A 16,402-nucleotide genomic window follows, 5' to 3' on the forward strand; every position below is an offset into this window, starting at 1 on the left:
AGTCACTTGGGTCTTCTTTGAGTCTCTATTACAACTTATTTTAAACGATTTTGAAACTAATTTGGGCCAATTTTTAGTGTTTTGGACTTGTTTTATTTTTAAAAAAACCCTAATGTTTTGAAAATATATTGATCTCACAGTACTTTGCCTTTTTGCCCAAGTGAGTGAGTGAATTGTGAAGAAAAAACACCTAAAACAATGTAAGCATAACCTATACCTAATCCAACATGATGCCGTTTTGGCGTTTTGATAAATTTATTAAATATAATATATAAAAAAAATAAAACTATTACATATTTACATATAAAGGGATAGGTAGATAGTGACTTTTGTTAACTACATCTACACCTCCATCTACGAATAGTGGATAACGGATAAATGCAGATAGAAAATAAATACAGATAACGGATGCAGGCGGTTAATATCCGCCCGCATGTATACCCTTAACTGTAGGTTAGTTATTAATGGACCGTTGGAGGTCGAGACAAGGTTAGAAAGTTGCTTTAAAATTATTTCAGAATTTTTTTAAGAATGGTTAATTCAAAGGCTATTAGACTTTGTCACTTTAACTTTGAAAAATATTTGTTAGATGTTTGTGTGATATATAGCATTTAACCTATTATGTTTTCCATTTAATTAACCATTAACTTTGATAAAGAGAGACATTGAAACATCGTCTCTATAAAAGTAACATTCTAGAGTTTTGTTTTTATCTTTCAATTCCTCTAAAATAGATCTTACAAAAAATAACTCGTACATTGAAATCAACAAAACCAATAAAACAAATAGACAACATAATATAAACAATAAAATTGAAAAGATCTCATGAGAGCATTCTCATTCAGCTAGTCGGGATGTTAAATAGGAGCAAAAAAAACAATTATATCTACTTATCAATTTTGAACTATAATATTCACCAAATTAAAAAATAAACCATGTTTTAATCTTTAACATTATCTCTCCTCTCAATAAAGAATAAAGAAATTATTAAAAATTAATATTTAAATAGGCGAGTGAAAGTATATAGTTGAGATAAAAAAATGTAATTTTTAATTAAAATAAAAAGTAAATTTTTTGAGTTGGATATAAATGCTCTTAAAAATACCGTTATACACACTTTCACTTCCCCGCACGTAATTACTTATTTTTCCATACTTGTATGTGCTAATGGTGACTTTAAAAATAAAAAATAATGTGTAACATTACTCGATTTAAATCACCTCCGTGTACACTGTGATGTAAGGAATTATGATCATCTCCGGTTCATTTGAACTTGATAATCTCTAGTTAGTTATATTAGATGGTTATTTTTATTTCATATCAAAATGTGAAAAGACAAAAATACCCCTTCAATATAACTAACTGAATGTTATCCACTTCATTTGAACTGAAGATAATCCTATTCCGTGATGTAAGTATACGATGGAAATTAGATTTTTATATCTTTTTTTGAAGCAGTTATTATTCTTAATAATCTAATTGCTGCATCATTATTTATTATTATTTTTTTTTCACATACAATTGATAAAATTAAAAATCCAAGGAACTATTTAGCCACGTAAAAGTTCAGTTGCAACGTTTAGGCCCCTGGGATCCTATTCCGTGCAGAAATGGGCAGCAATTTTTTGAGGAGCTTCAGTAAGCGGAGCCGCCTCCGAGTGAACGAGACAAGATTGTTCATCGCCCATGTCGAAATTTTCACGGCCGAAGCTCAATGCGTCTCAAAACAGCAACAGTGGCGAGCCTATGCTCGATTTCCTACTCTACTCAGCAAAACCAGAGGTCCCAACACGTCATCATCGCCTTCGTCTTCGTCTTCATCCCATTCTTCTTATACAAAGGCTGCTTTTGCTTGTCACGAAATGCATCTCATCTTCTCTTATTTATACAGCTGCAGACTTGACTTCCCAAGTAAAAACTCTAAACTTGCAGTCCTTTTATTTTATCTTTGAAAGTTTTCTAGCGAGTTCCTTTTTTGAAATTCATGATAGGAATGATATGACTATTGTGTTGTTATTCCTCTCTAACATGGATTCTTGAACTGATATAATGGCATGCACATTAATTAACTGCGTATTGAGCTCAATTTTGGGGTCTTTTTGTTTCATGAAAAGGTACTGCGATCGGTTATAAGGGTGGACACTTCTCATTCGAAGGGTTAAGAGATTACTCCTTAGAGCATTCCCAATGGAAGAGCCAAATGTTACTTTTATCTAGAATAGCTCTTCAAATGTTCAAAAAACCTCCCACATTGGATAAGCCAAAAATATATGTAAAATAGATATTTGATTAGAAGAGCTAAAAAAAAAGTTAAATGTAGCAGCACTTTTTAAGGGAGCCATTTTATTTTTTAGTGTTTCTCTCTCCTGCTTTTCCCCAAATCTTTTCCCACTTTCTTTTTAGAAATATAGCTAATCGGATGTGGAGATACTTAAAAATGGCTTAGCTAAATTAGATAAAAGTGAGTTTTAAAGAGCTATTTTACATAAAAATATGGCTCTTCCATTGGGAATGCTCTAATCGGCTTAAGCTCTTAAGGGGTGATTTAGAGGGAGGACAGGGAATAATAGGATCCTCTACTTTCAAATAAAATATAAATTTAATGTCAGGATTTAAAGTTGTTCTATCTAACGGTGCAGATGATGCCACGTTATTTAGATTTTTTAAAAGACATGCCAGGGGTGTAGTGGGGACTACGATTGGTTGGCTCCTCTTCCTTCAACTGTTTCTCATGGTTAAGTTCTTTAGAATTCTCCTACCTTTTTAGACCCAATAGTTGGTGCTTCAAATAGTTTCAATTTAGGCCCACATATTATTCCTCCAATTCACTGGGTCAGCAATTTGTTTAAGCATTGTCGTGAACTGTACTTGATCATTCATCATAGTTCGCAAATATGGTATCTTAAGTGTAACCTAGGACTGTCCCCCGATCCCCTGGTTCGGGTGTGGGATGGCGATGAGGAGGTTGACAATTTGGATTTTACAAGCGATTATGGTTGTTCTCACTCACTTGGATTTTACAAGAGATTGACAATTTGGTTTTTAATTTTACAAGCGAAGGAAAGCATTGCCTTCTAGCTCTGTTTTAGTTAGGCACTAGGGTGTGCAGGAAAGAACACTTGTGATGGCAGTGTGTCAATTGGGAAACATAGTCAAGGTAGAGTGCTTTTAAGGCATTCCATATGGCAATATTGTTTCCTATTGGGCACATAATTTAAACCAAAAACTTGTTCTGGTTCATGTTGGTGCTGCACATAATATAACTTTACAGAACAATATCTAGCTAATTAAGATTGACAATATAGTATAACAGTTAAAAATAAATGTTGCTTGTGCAGCTGTTTGACCAATTCTAAATCAGTGGATTGTATTCCCTAAATTGATCCATTTCGATGAAATAGTTTCAAACTTTCTTCTTCTTTGGTAGCACATTTAAGAAATTAATTGACATTGTTCAGTTGGTTATTAAACAGCAAAGATCTGTTAGTAATGAATTGCAAAACAAGTTATTTTGCTATCAAATATCGCTGTTGTTCTTGTTGTAACACTCAAGCTTTGTATCACCCTTATATCAGTGCTAATGTGTGGAAAATGAACAGGGGCAATTGAGGCTGCGACATGATGTGAGGGCTTGTGAATATGAGGATGTGCATGTGATGTGGGAGATGCTCAAGAGAAATAAAACAAAGCCATCAGCAGAAAGAAGCAAGAAGAGATTCTTTTTGAATTTCTTTGATTGGGCTAGGTGTACTCCGTATCTTTGCCGCAGCTTTTGATCATGTCATGTATGATCAAAAGCCATATAACATTGAAGGACTGCAGATCTAGGAATTGACCTTAGTAGGGGCAATATTAAAATAATAAAATTATATTTAAATTTTGTATTTATCATATTTTTATAATATATATAAAAAAAGATGATGCATACAATTTAAAATAAAAATACTTTATAACATAATATATGTCTTCGTAAGATAAAATATTTATCTTTTACAAAGTTTATATGACCCGTCATTTATTGGATGCTTATACATTAAATTTTTTTTTCCCACCTAAATTTATTGCGCTTCAAAAACTCAACCCGCAAGAGAAATTGTAGGAAATAGCACTAGAAGCAACTGATTGATTTGTTGGTCAGTGTTGATATATGTTTATAGATAAAACTACTCTTTTGTTAGTAGACAATGAAAATTCTAGGGACCTACTAAACTATGAACCTGTTTAAAATTACTTGGAAAATATAACTTTTGTCTGTAGAATTTTATTAGAAAGTTCTACCACTAAAAAATTGTTTAGCTGTTTGGTAACTATGTTTCTTTTAAGTTTTTTTTTTTTGTTTTACTATTACTGATGTTTAGTAACAAAATGAAAACAAAAATGCAACCTAAAATGGTTAATGTTATTTAAAAAAAAAAAAAAATGGTAATGAGAATTTAGCTATAATAAAGTAATTAATTTTATTGTTAGGCTACATGGAGACGCACAACATACTTTTTGCAGATTAACTATAATAAAGGCATTTTCCCACATATTAAGCATAATATAGTTTCTTTACCTGAAGAATAACTAAAAAAAGAGAGAAGGTGATTGAAGCTTGCAGGTTGCAGGTTGCAGGTTGCCTAGACTACAAGTCTACAAAACGCACTATTTTCTCCATATGCGCCATTATGCGGCCACCTTACCTCCCTCTTATCAATATGACATCTTATCAAGTAATTAATTTTTCCACCTACTGAAGAGACTTTAGCAATTCCCAGAAATCCGGCCTCTAGAATCCTAGATATTTTTTGAATTGGGATTTTTGGGGGATTTGAGATTCTCGAATTCTTGATCCGGACAGTTGATTAATATTTTATTTTAAAAATAAATCTAAATTATAATAATCAAAAATTAAAAAAAGAAATGGGGTGCTACCACCACCCCCTTGAGAGCCTGGGGCGGCCGACCGAAGCCATCCCTTAGTCTTTGAGGATGGTCCAGCCACTCCATAGGCTTAAAAAAAAAAATGATTTGGCTCTAGGGAGCAACCGAACCATCCCATGGTCATGAAATTCCAAAATCATGAAAAAGCTTGGCTTGCACTCTTACCTGTTTTTTTTTTTTTTTTTGAAGAACTTATATCTAACACTCATGTGCCTTTTCTCGATTAGATTTTAATATCTAAATATTCAAATTTTTTTAATTTAAGATCCAAGTTTTGGACCAATTCCAGTTCCAAGGCCTCTCTCCATTTTTTTAATTCAAATAATAATAATAATAATAAAAGACATTATAATTATGCCCCTAAGGCGAAGAAATTGAAGAAAGAAAAAAAATATGTATACCCAGCCACGGCTGCCTACCCAGTACCCAGCTACGGGAGTACTACTTAAGCATTTGCTTTTTTCTTTTCACCTTAGGTGTGTATGTGTATTTTTAATTTGACGAAAAAATGGATGAAAGTCTTGAATTGGAATTTATCCAAAAATTTGATCTTGAAGTCGCAAAATCAAAGTAACGGTCACAATCGAATTAGGGAATAAAACGAATAGTATTAGATATAATTTTCCTTCTTTTGTTTTTTGCGTAAAGGTCTGGAACGAGAATAAAAAAAATAAAAACAAACAAAACAAATTCGATTATTAACGTGGGTAACGTTCAACCTATGTTGTCGAAAGAGAGAGACTATACATGGAGTCCGTACATTGAAGCGAAGGAGAATATATATATTGCTGAAAATTCTAGATGGATGGGGCGAATTTTCAATTTATAGGAAGATAAGTCGATTAACGATGGCTTCTAAGTTCTTTGTCAACTATAGTGGGTTTGTCAAGAAGAAAGATATTATATGGAGCTGATGTTGCCTACTCACCAATCAAATTTAACTGGAAAAAAAAAAAATCTGAAAACACGGTCTAGACTTGATTCTAGGTAATTGACTCGTGGACCTATATAGCAGTATTCACCGAATCCAACTGTCTACTGTTAAGGGAAAGAAGATGAATTTGAGATTGAAGCAATATTCCATTTTCGCTCAATGTTGCTTTCTCTGCCTCTGTTGCTTCTTCTTCTTATCGTTTCAGGTTTCCAAAGCTCAAAATGCTACTACAGACCCATCTGAAGGTTTTCTCTCTCTCTCTCTCTCTCTCTCTCTCTCTGTGTACGTGCATGCATAATTAATTGAAGTGATAATACAAGCAGAACTAGTAAGGGTACGTACTGGTCGATCCATCTCTCCTTTAATCATTAGCAGTATGAACTATGAACTCTCTTTTCTTTTCTTTTCCTTACTGCTGCTAAATCTACTGTTGTTGTTGTTGTTGCTTTTTTTTTAAAAAAAAAAAAAAAAAAAGGTTACAGGTTTGGGTTTTTTTCAAAAAAAAATTGTGAGATAATTTTATTGTTTGATTCTGTTCATATTTTTGTCATTTAAGAAGGGTGGGTCATCTTTTAGTATTAAAGAATTACGAGATATTTTATCATAAAACTAAGAGATCAAGTTTAATCAATCAAATTTCAAAACAGTTCTCTCTCGGCTAGCTCAATGAAAAAACACTTCCCAGCTAAAACCTTTTCGTTCTCAGCCAATTAAGGAGAGCTCTACACACCATCCTCGTTCTTATAAAACTTGTTCCTGCCCTTTTTTTTTTTTTTTTTAGAAGGATCCGTATTTTTGTTTAAAAAATGTAAAATGACTAAATTATCCCCTAAAAATAACTAACTAAATAGATGCTCCATTCCATTTGAAATAGGATGCAGGTCTTTTTTTGTTTTTTCTTTCCCTTCTCTCTTCTAATTTTGATTCTATTTTGTTTGAGATTTAGATTTTGGATCTATCACAAATTCTCCACCCACATAAGTCACGTGCTCCTCCTCCATCATATTCAGCACCTGGCTCTCCTTCCACCAACATCATTTGGTATAGCGCATGTATGTCACACGCCAGCACGGTACTGCACGTAGGCTGCACACATCACCATCCTTTTTTGTTTCTCCGGATCTTTACCCTGTGCTCCTCTAGCTCACTTCCAATTGAGCTTCTTGTTGCAAAGTAGACTCAGGATTCAGATCTAGACCTCACAATACATTGACTTTGTTGTGACTTGTCTCACAGTCCAAGTTATGGACTCATTATCTATCTATAAATATATCTTTTATCATTAACAGCTCTTTCTGCAGCGGTATAAAGGTAAAATTCTTTCGAGTGCCCATCCATGATACTCACAAAGTCTCACATGGGCCGGGCCGCTATAGTTAGCTCATTAGGCAGTTTTCCCGCATCCTCCTTCAATTTTGAGGCTGTAGATCGAATGGACTGTTTCATGGATAGTGTTATTTTGTTGATCTTTAATTTAGTTTCTATAACTTTTTCTTTCTATTTTGTTATGCTATTGTAGTTTTTTTTATTCATCTAAAAAAAAAAAAAAAAATCAAATTTCACCATACTTTGAATTTATGATTGATTTCTATTAATTTAGATACGGTCATCTCTTAGTTTAAATCTACAATTGCTTCTTTTTACCGATAAAGTGTCAACTGCAACATAAAGATTAAAATAATTTAGAGAAGTATATTTTTGGTGGAGTATATATATATTTTTTAAAAAAAGGTTATATAGAATAAAGATTTTTATTTTGATAAACTTTTTTCCTTTTTTTTTTTTTTTTAATCTAATTGCCTATTTTTATAAACTTTAAAAGATGTAAAGTCCTACTTATAAAAAAAAAAATTAAAAATTAAGAATAAAAAGAGAAAAAAATGTAAGGGTGGCTCAGCAACCATCCCTCCTCCACTTGGATGGCCACATAGCCACTCTATTTTAAAAAAAAAATATTATTTAATCTTTAAAATAACAAGTTAGCTTTACTCCTACAAACTTATTTTGTCAAAATATTCTTACAATAAGGAGAGAAGACTGATTTTATAAAAAAGTGTTTTGTATTTTCAAATTTTTAGTAATATACTTGTCTTCAATAAAAAAAAATTTTAAAAAAAAAAACCCTTCTTTTCATTTCAAATTGGTCCTTCTTAATTAAGGGTGAATTGAACATGCCAACACAATTGAAAATACTGAAAAAATGATGGGAAAATGCAAAATAATATTTCTCACAAAATAATACTTGTCAAGATCGACCTTTATTTGGCTCCCGTTCCTCTAATTATTGACACCTATTAATGATCGACGGCCCCTCCTCATTCTTTTGAATATACATATTATATAGTCAATATATTTATTTATTTATAATTAAATACTTGTATATATATAATTAATTTGATCTCAATTAAAGTTAGACTTCGTCCCTTATTAATGTTGGACCCACCCGGATTAAGTTCGTCCCCACACCCATCACATGGGATAAGGATCCTAATCCAAGCGCATTGACATGGGACTCCTTTATTACATCAAAAGGGAATCTTCTCCGTGTAATAGTGGCTCTGTTCGGTAAAAATTCCTTTTTAACGCTTTATAAAATTTATAATGTATTTTTAGGTCAAAATGGTAGGTAACTCCAACGTTAGAAATAAATATTAAAATTATAAACAAGCTTATATATATACACTTTGATTCTAAGGTATTTGGAGCACTATAAGATTTGTTCTAATGTTTTTATCACATAGAAATTATTTGTATGACTTTGAAGAAAAAATGGTTATTTATTTATTTATTTTTTCTTTGAATGGTGGGAGCAGTTACTGCTTTGAACTCAATACTCCAACAATGGAATGCTCCGGCGGTAGCTTTATGGAACATAAGTGGAGAGCCATGTAGCGGATCTGCCATCAACGGCACGGAATTTGAAGACACCATGAACAACCCAGCAATCAAGTGCGACTGTAGTTATGATAATGCTACAGTGTGTCACATAAATAAATTGTACGTCTCTCTTTCTCTCTCACAACAATAGGTTACATTTTTTTTTTTTTTTTTCTGATTCCTGAGCATAGACAATAGAGGTTATTTATTTTGATCTTTTTTTTTTCTTGAATTTTCTAGTTACTAAAAGTATGCGGTTAAATTTTCCTAGAAATTTATTTATTTATTTCTTTGTTATTTTGCTTTTTCTAAAATTTATAATTCAAAGAACTTGTATGACTAATTCCTGTTATTCAATGAGTTGATTAATAAGTTTAAAAATAGTATTACTTGGTTTGAGATTTTCGATTAGTAATTGTAAGAAAACTTAATAAAAGGTACAGAATTATTACATTCTCAAATTAATAGATAAAAAATATGTAATAGTATGATTAATAAGAGATAGATATCAAATATTTTTTTTATGGTGTTTGTAGCAACCATTTAGAAGAAATCTTCGTCCCATCTTAATTGGTGTAGTAAGTTTATTGAATTAAGCTATTGTTTACATTCATTCATCATCTTTATGTCACATCGATTGATGTAAAATGTTTTAAGTAATTTTTATATTAACTATTTAAAATATGGGGTAATTTCACTTACCAATGAAGTTATGCGTATTTTTCAAACACCTTCAAAAGTTTAAAATCTTTCACTTTGATGTATCAAACTTTAATTTGCTTCCACTTTCCTCCTTCCGTTAGTGAAATCCTAATGGACCGGTGTTAAATTGCTAAAATACCCTTATTTTTTATTTTTTAAAAAAACTCTTAACGCATAGGTTTACCCCTAGATCATATATTGTGACCCATGGATCATATTATTATTATTTTTTATTTTATTATTTTTAAAAAGAAGACGACGGGTGGTGAGTCTGGTGACCCGCCGGTGGGTCACCAAGGTGACCCCCACTTTTTTATTTTATTATTATTATTATAATTTTTTTATTTATAAATAATGGAAAATTCATAATTTTTTTTTAAAAAAAAAAAATTAATAGTATAAAGGTCTTTTACTTATTTGACGGTTTGATTTAACTGCAATATTTTAACGAAAGAGGAAAAGTATAAGCAAATTAAAGTTGAATACACCAAAGTGAGAAACTTTAAACTTTGAAGAGTGTTTACAAAAGGCTCATAACTTCATGGGGTAAGTAAAATTATCCTTCAAATATATAAAAATAAATCACTTCAAACACGTCATTAGCTTGTCCATTCCAAGATATACAGCTCAGTTATATATGTTGTACACTCCACGGTTTGCATTACAGTATTTAGAAAATAAAATTTAAAATTTCTGCTTAGGTTGTAACTGTAAGAAATTTGGGAGAAAATTATATAAACATAAAAGAAATACTAACCTCTGGCCATTGTTGTTTAAGCACTTGAATTGAATACTCGTTGAACGTTTGTAGAATTCACAATCCCAGAACCCTCACTTTTGTTGGAGAGTGATAGATAAGGATTTTTGGCCTATTTGTTTTTCACGTTAAAAGTTGTGATCGATGGATATCACAAGCTTGTCTTTTATATAGGCCAAGACCCCTATCCATTTATCTTACGTTGCTTCCTTCCATCAAGGGAGACAACACTTGGTGAAAAATAAAACACCTTTTCACCTTTAGTAGTTAACTGTACATTAATTACCCAAAGTTTTTAGTTTAATAAAATTTATATTTAAATAAGATACTATATACATATAATATATGTGACATGTGGGCCAACTTAAGTCTCCTGATATAAGATTAATTCTAATATTCTCCCACTTGGCTCACATGACACATTTTAAAATCGTTTGGGTAACTAAAACTGTATATGGCCAAATTGAAAACTACTAAAGCTTTAGTTTTCGCTTTAAAGAGAGATACAATACACGAATCATGGCGGTTATGTTATTATATCAACATTTCCTTCCATGTATTACAATGTATGAATCTTTCAAAATAAAATCTGTATATGGTATAATTCTTTATGAATAACTTCCAATAAGTTATTCTGGGTCTAACTGTATTGGAGCAAATACTTTATGTACACAAAATAAACATTGTTTTGACAATGAACGAGTACTCTAAATAACAAGAATTTAATCAAGCATAAAATGAGCTCACTAATCCCATGCTCTCTACATGTTTCGAAAATGTCTTTATTGAGAGCCCTTTTGTCATGGGATCTGCAATCATAGAAGTTGTACTTGTATGCTCTATAGAGACTTCTTGTTCCTTAATTCTCTCTCTGACAGCAAGATACTTTATGTCAATATGTTTGGTTCTGCTCCCACTTTTGTTGTTCTTTGAAAAGAAAACTGCTGCCAAATTATCACAGTAAATTCGTAACGGCTTGGATATTGAATCTACAACTCGAAGCCCTGTGATAAAATTTCTTAACCATTTTGCCTGTGAAGTCGCTTCAAAGCATGCTATGAACTCTGCCTCCATAGTAGATGATGCAATTATCGTCTGTTTAGTGCTCTTCCATGAAATAGCACCTCCTGCCAACATAAAGACATATCCCGAAGTGGACTTTCTAGAGTCTTTACAACCCGCAAAGTCTGAGTCTGAATATCCAACCACTTCTAGATAATCTACATTCTTATAAGTCAGCATATGATTCTTGGTTCCTTGTAAATATCTCATAACTTTTTTAGCAGCCTTCCAGTGTTCCATTCCAGGATTACTTTGATATCTTCCTAACATTCCTACTGCATATGCAATGTCAGGTCTTAAACAAACCTGTGCATACATTAAACTGCCAACAGCAGATGCATAAGGAATGCTTTCCATTTCTTTCTTTTCCAAAACATTTTTCGGACATTGACTTAAATTGAATGTATCACCCTTCAATATGGGTGCCATATTGGGTGTACATTCATGCATTCTGAATTTTTCCAAAACTCTTTCAATATAGGCTTTATGAGACAGACCTAACATCTTTTGAGACCTGTCTCTATGAATCTCAATGCCTAAGACATAAGAGGCTTCACCTAAATCCTTCATTTCAAAGTTTTGGGAAAGAAATTGTTTAGTGTCATGCAATAGACCCAAATCATTAGTTGCAAGTAAGATATCATCAACATATAGGACTAAGAAAATAAATTTACTCCCACTAAATTTTTGGTATATGCAATTATCCACAATGTTCTCCGTAAATCCAAATGAAGTAATAACATTGTGAAATTTTAAATACCATTGACGGGATGCTTGTTTTAGTCCATATATAGATTTCTTTAACCTGCAGACTAATTGATCATCTTTATCAGAACAAAACCCTTCAGGTTGTTTCATGTACACCTCTTCTTCAAGACTCCCATTAAGGAAAGCCGTTTTCACATCCATTTGATGTAGCTCTAAATCAAAATGAGCTACTAATGCCATGATTATTCTAAAGGAATCCTTTTTAGAAACTGGAGAGAAAGTATCATGGTAATCAATACCTTCTCTTTGTGTGAATCCCTTAGCTACAAGTCTAGCCTTATATCGATCGATGTTACCATTTGAGTCTTTCTTGGTTTTATAAACCCATTTACAACCAATGGCTTTAACTCCTTTAGGTAACTCAACAATTTCCCAAACTTGATTTTTAGCCATAGATTCTATTTCTTCTATCATGGCATTATACCAAAAGTTTGAGTTTTCATCACTCATGGCATGTGAAAATGAAATAGGGTCATCCTTAGGTCCAACATCAAAGTCAGATTCTAATAGGTATACATAATAATCACCAGAAATGCTTGGCCTCCTTACTCTTGAGGATCTTCTTAATTCTACAGTCTCATCCACATTATGTAGATATTGATTTGCAGACTCCACATTGACATGTTCCTCCTGAGGTGGTGGTAGTTCTTGAATTGATTGTTCTTCAAGGATATCTGGTTGATTTTCCTGAAAAACAGTCAACTTATTTTGATTCACGAATGTTGTATCTGAATTCCGTGTTTCCTCCCACTCTATCTTTTGAGAAACATTACTCCCACTGATGTCAAGAGCCTCAATAAATTTTGCATTTCTAGCTTCAACAATTCTAGGCGTATGTGAGGGACAGTAAAATTTATAACCCTTAGAATTTTCTGCATAGCCAATGAAATATCCACTGACTGTTCTCGGATCCAATTTCTTTAATTGTGGATTGTAGACCCTAACCTCGACTAGGCAACCCCATATATGAAAATGTCTTAAACTAGGTTTCCATCCTTTCCATAACTCAAATGGTGTTTTGGGAACAACCTTAGATGGAACTCTATTTAAGATATATACAGAAGTTTTTAAGGCCTCACTCCACAAAAATAAAGGAAGATCACTATTGCTAAGCATACTTCTTACCATATCCATAAGGGTGCGGTTTCGCCTTTCAGCAACACCATTTTGGTAAGGTGAACCTGGCATTGTATATTGAGCAATAATCCCTTCTTCTTTGAGAAAATTGGCAAATGGACCCGGTCTTTGCCCTGACTCTGTGTATCTACCATAATATTCTCCACCCCTATCAGATCTTACAATCTTAATTTTCTTTTCTAATTGTCTCTCTACTTCCCTTTTATATGTTTTGAAAGCATCTAGTGCTTCAGACTTATTAAAAAGGAGGTAAAGATACATAAACCGTGAATAGTCATCAATAAATGAGATAAAATATCTCTGACCGTTCAAACATGGGGTACTAAATGGTCCACAGATGTCCGTGTGTATGATTCCAAGTATTTCTTCACTCCTCTTGGCACCTTTACTGGTCTTGTTGGTTTGCTTTCCTTTTATGCAATCCACACAAGTACCAAAATCTGAAAAATCTAGAGCCTTAAGGACTCCATCATTTATTAGTCTTTTGATTCTCTCTATGGAGATATGTCCCAATCTCCTATGCCATAACATAGAGGATGACTCATCAATAATGTTGCGTTTACTGCCAATATCATGCATAGTTAAGAGACTTTGTTCATAAATAGGATCTAAATTTAATTTATATAAACCATTGACTAAGATTCCTGAGCCAACATCTGTAGAGTTTTTAAACAAATAGACATTGGACCCAATAAAATTAAATTCAAACCCCAACTGTACTAGTTTAGATATAGAAATTAAATTTTTTGAAAATGAAGGAACATAAAAGGTGTTTGCAAGGTCTAAAATATATCCATTTTCTAAAACAAGTCTAAAGGTTCCTACAGCCTCGACATGCGAACGCATCCCATTTCCTGAATAGATGCCTTGTTCACTTCCCATCGGTTTCCTTAGGCTGAGAAATCCCTGCATGATATTGACAACGTGAATTGTAGTACCCGAATCAATCCACCATGTATTATGATGAGTATCTATGAAGTTAGATTCATAACACACTAGAGAATAGAGATTACCTTTTTTCTCGAGCCATTTTTTGTATTTTAGGCAATCCTTCTTTTTGTGCCCCTTTTTCTTACAGAAGAAACATGCATCTTTATTTCCATAAGGCTTGAATGATGCTTGCCCATCCTTCTTCCATTTAATTTCAGCACCTTTGCCCTTTTTCCCTTTGCCCTTTTTTTGAGTCACAAAATGTGCACTCTCCAAATTTTCATGTTTCAACCTCTCCTCTTCTTGTACACACATTGTTAGAAGTTCATTAATGGACCACTTTTCCTTATGTGTGTTGTAAGAAATCTTAAATGGTCCATATCCAACAGGGAGAGAATTGAGTATGAAATGGACAAGGAATGACTCTGAAATCTCAATTTCTAAGGACTTAAGTTGTGCAGCAATGTCCCTCATCTCCATTATGTGCTCACGCACACTCCTAGATTTGTCATGTTTCATAATTGACAACTTGTTCATTAGAGTGCTAGCTAATGCCTTATCAGAACTAACAAATTGTTCTTCAATGGCCTTTAAGTAGTCCTTTACCTTATCACATGGAGGAATTGAACCTCTAATGCTCTTACTAATATGTGACTTAATGAGCATTAGACTTAATCGGTTTGACCGCTCCCACTTTTCATATGTAGTTTTTTCTACTAACGAACTTGTTTCAGTGGGCACGGGTGGTTCATCCACACGTAATGCAAAGTCTAGGTCTGTGCACCCTAATGTCAAGAGAATTTTGTCTTTCCAGTCCGAAAAATTATCTCCATTTAAAAATGGAATATGAGAAGATTCATTATTTAAAACAGATGAAACAGTAGCTGCAATAACCAAGAATAGGCATTAACGCTTTGAAATAAACACAAACTATAGTATGAATCAACCAATGTCAAATTCATAAACAAATCAAAATCTCCCTGTGGGTAAAGATCGCATTATGCATAAGATTTGTTTGTATATCTTCATAATAAGACTAGTAAATTTTGTAAATGCTTAAGGAAAAATAGATCCTGCACCTGTGGGTATTAGGTATCCAATTTTTCTAATAACTTTTTTTTTTTTTTTTTTTTTTTTTTTTTACTGTCTTATTCTAATTAAGTCATATAACATGATCACTTCCCTGTAGGGCAAAGTAATTACTATGACAACTTAATTGCAATATGAAATGCCATTATAAAAATTTCACATCATTGTGTTTTAAGATGCTGTGGCTATTCTTAATGCACAATAAAAGGCACTTTCCATCATTAAATCTGTAATTTCATAATGGCATAACATTGTATATATAAATAAGTAAATGTATATCAAACCAAAACAACACATGCCTCGATGGTAAAGTTGGCTATGCCAAACAGAGTACTGTGGGGTTCGAATCCCACTGCTGGCAAATCCCAATTAGTTGAGGGAATTTTTTTTTTTTTTTTTTTAAGTGGCGCGTGTACTGGACGCGCCAAGTACGCGAGTGGGCTGCATTCGGGTAGGGAACTTCATCCCCTACCTTCAGCCGGGTCTGAAAAACGGATCTGGGTCGGGTCTTACCCTAAACGGGTCTAAAAACGGGTTTTCTCATTTTTCATCAAATTTTCGCACTGAAACCCGATTTTATAACATGGTTTTGGTTCGGAATCATCAAGACTACTAATTTATGGGTTTGGAAACATATGGGTATTCAAAAACAATGAAAAGAAATCATTGTTTTAAAGAAAAATGGAATGGCCGAAAATCTTAATCTTTGTTTTTTAATGATTCCAAAATTGTAAAAATAGAGTATTTTGCACAATAAAAAACAACAAGATTAATCTTCTAAAACCACTAAAGCATCATAAACATTAAATTTTAAAGATCGGCCAAACCATGAAACCATACCCATTATGAAACTTGAAACCCAAAACAAAAATCTCACAACAACCATATTCCTAATACAAACATTCAATCATTCTACTAAAATTCAACAAATTGATACTAAACAACATGGCACAGAAGTAGGCTCTGATACCACTAATGTAAGAAATTTGGGAGAAAATTATATAAACATAAAAGAAATACCACTAATGTAAGAAATTTGGGAGAAAATTATATAAACATAAAAGAAATACTAACCTCTGGCCATTGTTGTTTAAGCACTTGAATTGAATACTCGTTGAACGTTTGTAGAATTCACAATCCCAGAACCCTCACTTTTGTTGGAGAGTGATAGATAAGGATTTTTGGCCTATTTGTTTTTCACGTTAAAAGTTGTGATCGATGGA

At 32.7% G+C, this 16,402-nt stretch overlaps 2 protein-coding genes across 2 annotated transcripts in view; one reads left to right on the forward strand and one right to left on the reverse strand.

Annotated features, from left to right (window-relative positions):
* The first annotated feature begins 8,657 nt into the window (after positions 1-8,657).
* LOC132189233 (putative LRR receptor-like serine/threonine-protein kinase At1g56140) overlaps positions 8,658-16,402 on the forward strand; it is a 43,423-nt gene continuing 35,678 nt past the window's right edge. The window contains exon 1 of the mRNA XM_088510816.1: positions 8,658-8,854. Within this exon, the coding sequence (XP_088366942.1) occupies positions 8,658-8,854 (197 nt within the window). The remainder of the gene's footprint in view (positions 8,855-16,402) is intronic.
* On the reverse strand, positions 13,942-16,263 carry LOC132179845 (uncharacterized). The gene is made up of 3 exons (XM_088510417.1): positions 16,254-16,263; positions 14,174-14,974; positions 13,942-14,066 (listed from the first exon to the last, which is right to left on the reverse strand). Exons 1-3 carry the CDS (start codon positions 16,261-16,263, stop codon positions 14,032-14,034), a joined length of 846 nt encoding a protein of 281 aa, XP_088366543.1. The 3' UTR covers positions 13,942-14,031.

Source organism: Corylus avellana, chromosome 9 (assembly GCF_965113065.1).
Source record: "Corylus avellana chromosome 9, dhCorAvel1.hap1.2, whole genome shotgun sequence".
Taxonomy (NCBI): Eukaryota; Viridiplantae; Streptophyta; class Magnoliopsida; order Fagales; family Betulaceae; genus Corylus; species Corylus avellana.

Coding starts and splice junctions, on each gene's coding strand:
- LOC132179845 (XM_088510417.1), bottom strand. Junction 14,067..14,173: donor AAAATGGCTCGAGAAAAAAG/GTAATCTCTATT, acceptor AATATCATGCAG/GGATTTCTCAGCCTAAGGAA.